The sequence below is a fragment of the Littorina saxatilis genome, unplaced genomic scaffold (genome assembly GCF_037325665.1).
Source record: "Littorina saxatilis isolate snail1 unplaced genomic scaffold, US_GU_Lsax_2.0 scaffold_1375, whole genome shotgun sequence".
Taxonomy (NCBI): Eukaryota; Metazoa; Mollusca; class Gastropoda; order Littorinimorpha; family Littorinidae; genus Littorina; species Littorina saxatilis.
The window spans coordinates 1-6162 of record NW_027127695.1 but is presented as its reverse complement, the minus strand read 5'-3'; the positions used below and the strand labels follow the sequence as shown (position 1 = coordinate 6162).

The 6162-nt window shown below is 39.1% G+C and overlaps 1 protein-coding gene across 1 annotated transcript; it reads right to left on the bottom strand.

Moving 5' to 3' along the window:
* Positions 1–220: 220 nt before the first annotated feature.
* On the bottom strand, positions 221–5776 carry LOC138956078 (uncharacterized; the record flags this gene model as incomplete). Its single annotated transcript, XM_070327542.1, has 6 exons — positions 221–567; positions 1280–1393; positions 1985–2149; positions 3833–3946; positions 4793–4972; positions 5618–5776. Coding segments are annotated over 6 exons (836 nt in total), but the record flags the coding sequence as incomplete, so codon positions are not given.
* Between the last annotated feature and the right edge of the window lie 386 nt (positions 5777–6162).

Sequence of the window (6162 nt, the reverse complement as noted above, 5' to 3'; positions counted from 1 at the left end):
CTTTTTGATTGTTCATATTTTAGACATACACACACACACACACGCACGCACACACACACACACACACAAACACACACACACACACTCACACACACACACACACACACACACACACACATGCACATACACACACACACACACACACACACACACAGTGCGCTTGGTTGTTTGCCAAGCTATTACTTACAGTTTCATTCACAGAAGAAAAAATAAACCAACATATTGATCCTTCAGATTCTTCAGATGTTTGCTTCAAATAGAAATTGTACATTTATGTAAAAGAGAAAGAAATAATCACAGTATTTTATTCCAACGGCACAACAAGAACAAAACAATACAAAAGTGTAAGAAAAAAAGTTGGGAGGAAAGTAAAATAACGCATATATAGTTCTAAAAGAAATGCATTTCTCATTAAAAAAAAAAATGATCAATTGCATCGTTGGAACATTACAGTTCTCGTTGTTTATGTACAAGAAGCACAGCAAGCTTCCTCGTTACCGAAACAAATAGCTCTGTTTGCAGCAACTAAAGTTGCACACGTAGGGTTTCGGTCACCAAACTTGCAATCTGCACATGTAAATGTATGTATTTATTAATTTATTTTACTGGACTGCAGAACCCTAACATGTCTATTTTTCTTTAACACACACTCCGTACTTGCAGTCTGTACACAATACAAACAATGCGGATATGGTTGTTTTGACTGTATGTATACTATGCTTTTGGCTTTTGTTTTTAGATCTTATTGTATTGTCTGTTTTGCTTTTATCTTTAGATCTTATTCTACTCTTTTGCTTTTGTTCTTAAATCTCATTCTGTAGATTTGTTTCTATCTATTCCATTGTATTTCTGCCCTGCGCAGAGCAATTTGGGCAGTCACAGTTTTTGTGTCTGTAAGTACATTCTGCACAAATACAGTCAGAATGTGTTTGTTTTGACTTTATTGGTAATTCTCGTTGTATTATCCGGCGTAAATAATAACATGAACAAAATCAATTAAATTAAGTCAGTAATTACCTATAACTAAAATGAATAATACATAGAGGTAAAAACAAATATTAAGGCACTGTTGTTTTGTTTGCAAGAATGTGGCAGTAAGTAAAAATTGGTCCAGCTACAGTTACAAACTATCGAAACGGTTAAAACATCTGATTATATTTTCTGAAAACCTTTCAGGCTTAGCCTACATCATTACCATATAGGCTACATCTACGTGAGAAACAATGGTACAACGTTTAAAAGCAATGGTTAATCATAAGCGTATACGCCGTTCTCTTACTGGGAATGGATGTTTTGTGTTTCTTGCAGGATTCGCAGCAACGTTCTTCATTGTAGTAACAATTAGAGGCGGATATTGTAGAACACCAAGAAGCTTGATCGCCATACTCACAACCTGTACAGCAGTAAACATTTGGTTTGAACATGATTTTATTTAGAGAATATGGAGCGGCATAGGAGACAAAAGATAAACTTGGGACCACACAACAAGCTATGCTTATACCGAGACTAAGGGGAGTAACTTCCTTTAAAATCGACTATATTCTAAACAAAAACAAAACAAAAAACAGTAACGACAACGACAGCAACAACAACAACCACAACAACACGCATAACTAATAATTCTGTGCGAGAACACAAATTATTGTATGAACGCACACGTGGGCGTATGGGTTCAGACATGTGACACGAAAGGTGAAGGACAATAATGTTGGTCAAGAATTAAATCCTCCAAGAAGTAATCTATAACTGCTCGTAGCACAAGTATCCTACGATGTGTGTGTGTGTGTGTGTGTGTGTGTGTGTGTGTGTGTGTGTGTGCGTGTGTGTGTTTGTGTGTGTGTGTGTGTGTATGTATGTGTGTGTGTCATTGCTGTCCCATTCGGTTCAAACGACTTTGGGAAATGATGTTAATACGAACTCCCTTTTAAGGTCTTGTCTGTGCAGCATCTTTTTAATAACCCAGAAACAATTTCAATGGAGGTACTTGTCGGGTCAGAGCTGGTTCCTGTTGCAGGTGCTGGCGCCGCGGTTGTCGCAGATTGTGGATTCGCGCAGGTTACACAGCAGATGTGACTGTAGGTTACACATCGACCCCTGTCCTCTGCGATGAAGATCGGGCAGAAGCTGCTCCTGTCACCGTACTTGCAGTCTGTACACAATACAATCAATGCGGATGTAGTTGTTTTGGCTGTATGTATGCTTTGCTTTAGGATTTTGTTTTTAGATCTAATTATAGTGTCTGCTTTGCTTTTATCTTTAGATCTCTTTCTACTCTTTTGCTTTTGTTCTTAAATCTCATTCTATAGATGTGTTTCTATATATTCCATTTCATTTCTGCCCTGCGCAGAGCAATTTGGGCAGTCACAATTATTGTGTCTGTAAGTACATTCTGCACAAATACACACATGCAGTCAGAATGTGTTTGTTTTGACTTTATTGGTAATTCTCGTTGTATTATTCGGCGTAAATAATAACATGAACAAAATCAATAAAATGAAGTCAGTAATTACTTATGACGAAAATGAATAATACATAGAGGTAAAACAAATATTAAGGCACTGCTGTTTTGTTTGCAAGAATGTGGCAGTAAGCAAATTTCGGTCCAGCTACATTTACAAACTATCAACACGGTTAAAACATCTGATCATATTTTCTGAAAACCTTTCAGGCTTACATCATTACCATTTATTCCCCCCTCTGCTTCTTTCTCTATGTAAAGGTGTAGGGCTAGTTATTTTTCGGTAACTTACCCAACAACCAAAATCACTAACCCAACAACCGGCCTGAATCCTCGATAGCTCACAGGTTGATGAGCTAGACTTTGAGGGAACTACTTTAAAAGCGATTGAAAAGTTCCGAACGCTCTAATATACGAAATATACATCTCCAGGCCAAACAATACAAACATACTGCATTTAAACTAGCAACTACAGGCTTGAACACATTAATCTCCACATAAAATCCGTGAGTTTGGTTGTTTTCTAAATCCAAATCTAACGATCAGTGCAGAGAAAATCGTTTTAGATCTCTTATGAGTGCAAGCAAACTTTGAAGGCAAGTACATCTCGTACTCTGTCTAGCGATAAGAGTAGTTCCCCTTCCAAATTTTCTGATCTGAGTTGCTTGGACAAAAGACTGCAATCCGACGGTTAGTTTTCGACAATATTTCATTTCATAAACAGATCACACGCAATCAAGTGCACATATCTCATCAATTTAAAGAACATACAGCGGTTTTATACATTAGTTTGCCCCAGAAAACTGATCTTCATACAGTTTTTAACGTTGGAACTTTGGTGCAAAATTTCGTCTGCTGGTCACATTCGAAGAAAGAACATTTCCTAAGCGATACCAAAACATGAACAGAACACACACTATCTGCCTTTACCGCCACAGCAGAATAACAACATAACTGTGCACTTGATTTTAGTCAAAAACAGGGAAACTGACAAGAAGTGTTGACAGAATTGAATTATTTTCCCTGAGCTATACAACCGCGCATTATTCAATCGCCTGCGCAGGTAGACTGGTTGAGTGAATAGGATTCGATCAAACTTTCGCACAAAAACTCCTCTGTTCTTTGAATAACTGAAGAAAGGAGGAATAAAGAGGTTACATACCTCGTCTCAGTGATTATTAAAAATAATGGTCTCAGTTCGCGGTCATGAAAAAGCTCGCTGAAGCTCGCATTTTTCATGATCCGCAAACTTCGACCATATTTTTAATAATCACTGAGACTCGGCATGTAACCTCTACATGCATCTACGTAAGAAACAATGGTACAACGTTTAATAGCAATGGTTAATCATAAGCGTATGCGCCGTTCTCTTACTGGGAATGGATGTTTTGTATTTCTTGCAGGATTCGCAGCAGGTTTCTCCATTGTAGTGACAGCCATTGCCGGATATTGTAGAACACCAAGAAGCTCGATCGCCATACTCACAACCTGCAAAGCAGTAAACATTTGGTTTGAACATGGTTTTATTCAGAGAATATGGATCGGCACAGGAGACAACAGATAAACTTGGGACTACACAACAAGCTATGCTTATACCGAGACTAAGGGGAGTTACCTCCTTTAAAATCGACTATATTTAAAAAATAACAATAAAATTTAAAAAATAAACAACAACAACAACAACAACAACAACAACAACAACAACAACAACAACAACAACAACACGCATAACCAATAATTCTGTGCGAGAACACAAATTATTGTATGGACGCACACGTGGGCGTATGGGTTAAGACATGTGACACAAAAGGGGAAGGACAATAATGTTGGTCAAGAATTAAAGAAGGACAATAATGTTGGTCAAGAATTAAATCCTCCAGCGAACGCCAAGAAGAAGAAGAATTAATTCCTCCAAGTTGTGTAACTGCTCGTAGCACAAGTATCCTACGATGTGTGTGTGTGTGTGTGTGTGTGTGTGTGTGTGTGTGTGTGTGTGTGTGTGTGTGTGTGTGTGTGTGTGTGTGCATGTGTGCGTGTGTGTACGGGTGTGCGTGCGTGCGTACATGCGTGCGTGCGTGCGTGCGTGCGTGAACGACTTTGGAAATTGGCGTTAATACGAATTCCCTTTCAAGGTCTTGTCTGTGTATCGGGAGTTTGTCATTAACAAATACCAAAATATAAGTAAAACAATGTGAGATTGTCAGTCAGAAAATTACCAATGCTTCAGTGACTATACAGCTATACAAATGTTGTGTCGTTCAATCGGAAAAAAGATAGTGTAATTAAACACGCAGGATATTTTTAATAACCCAGAAACAATTTTAATGGAGGTACCTGTTGTGTCAGAGCTGGTTCCGGTTGCAGGTGCTGGCGCCGCGGTTGTTGCAGGTGCTGGCGCCGCGGTTGTCGCAGATTGTTGATCCTGGCAGGTTCCGCAGCAGACTTCTTTATTATAGGAACAGGCATTGGCGGATAATGTAGAACACCAAGAAGCTTGATCGCCATACTCACAACCTGTACACCAGTAAACATGTGGTTTGAACATGAATTTATTTTGATAATATGGAGCTGCATAGGAGACAAAAGATAAACTTGGGACCACACAACAAGCTATGCTTATACCGAGACTAAGGGGAGTAACCTCCTTTAAAATCGACTAAAACAAAACAGTAACAACAACAACAACAACAACAACAATAACAACAACTAATAATTGTGTGCGAGCACACAAATTATTGTATGAACCCACACGTGGGCGTATGGGTTAAGACATGTGACACAAAAGGTGAAGGACAATAATGTTGGTCAAGAATTAAATCCTCCAATAAGTGAAACTGCTCGTAGCACAAGTATCCTACGATATATGTGTGTGTGTGTGTGTGTGTGTGTGTGTGTGTGTGTGTGTGTGTGTGTGTGTGTGTGTGTGTGTGTGTGTGTGTGTGTGTGTGTGTGTGTGTGTGTGTGTGTGTGTGTGTGTGTGTTTGCCGGTACGCGTGTTCGTGTGTACGTGCGTACATGTACAATTATATATCTTTACATGAGTATGTTAATTTGTCTGAAAATTCTCGCGCGCACAAACATGATAATATGTTCTCCGAGTCTTTGCGAGTAAATTGATGCATGTGTAGGCATATCTATGTGCATGTGTCAGGTTCTTACTTGCAATGCCCGTTTTAGCGGCTTCGCAGCTGGCGCAGCAGTCTTTGCGTATAAAGCTTTGGTAACAGAGATGCTGGTCTGTGGCTGTTATCAGCTCCTCGCAGCTCTTTCCCTCGTAGACTTTGGCGTAAGACGGGGCATTTCCAAAGGTGCATGTGTCTGGTGAGACAGAGATTTTGAATCAGATACACAAAGAGAATTAAGCGCTCTAAATGCATTCGGAACCAGTTTTCTGGCACCTGCGAGAATAACAAGAACTGGCACTGATGAACAAGCGACTTTCGTCCTCATTTGAGACAGTGATTAGTTTAAAGTCATCATTGAGGTTGATTACCAACCATAAACAGCCTGGATGCTCTCTGTGCACAATAGCATTTGTTTCAGAATTAATTTCGTAAAAGGCACTAGTGGGGCGAACTGTTTTCTCGAGGCACAGAGGGCCTTTAATGACACATTGTCATTTACTAATGCAAGAAATATATATATATACTGAACTGTTTTTTGCTGTATTTGTATGAGTTACACTGTTTGTCTTTATCTCAAGA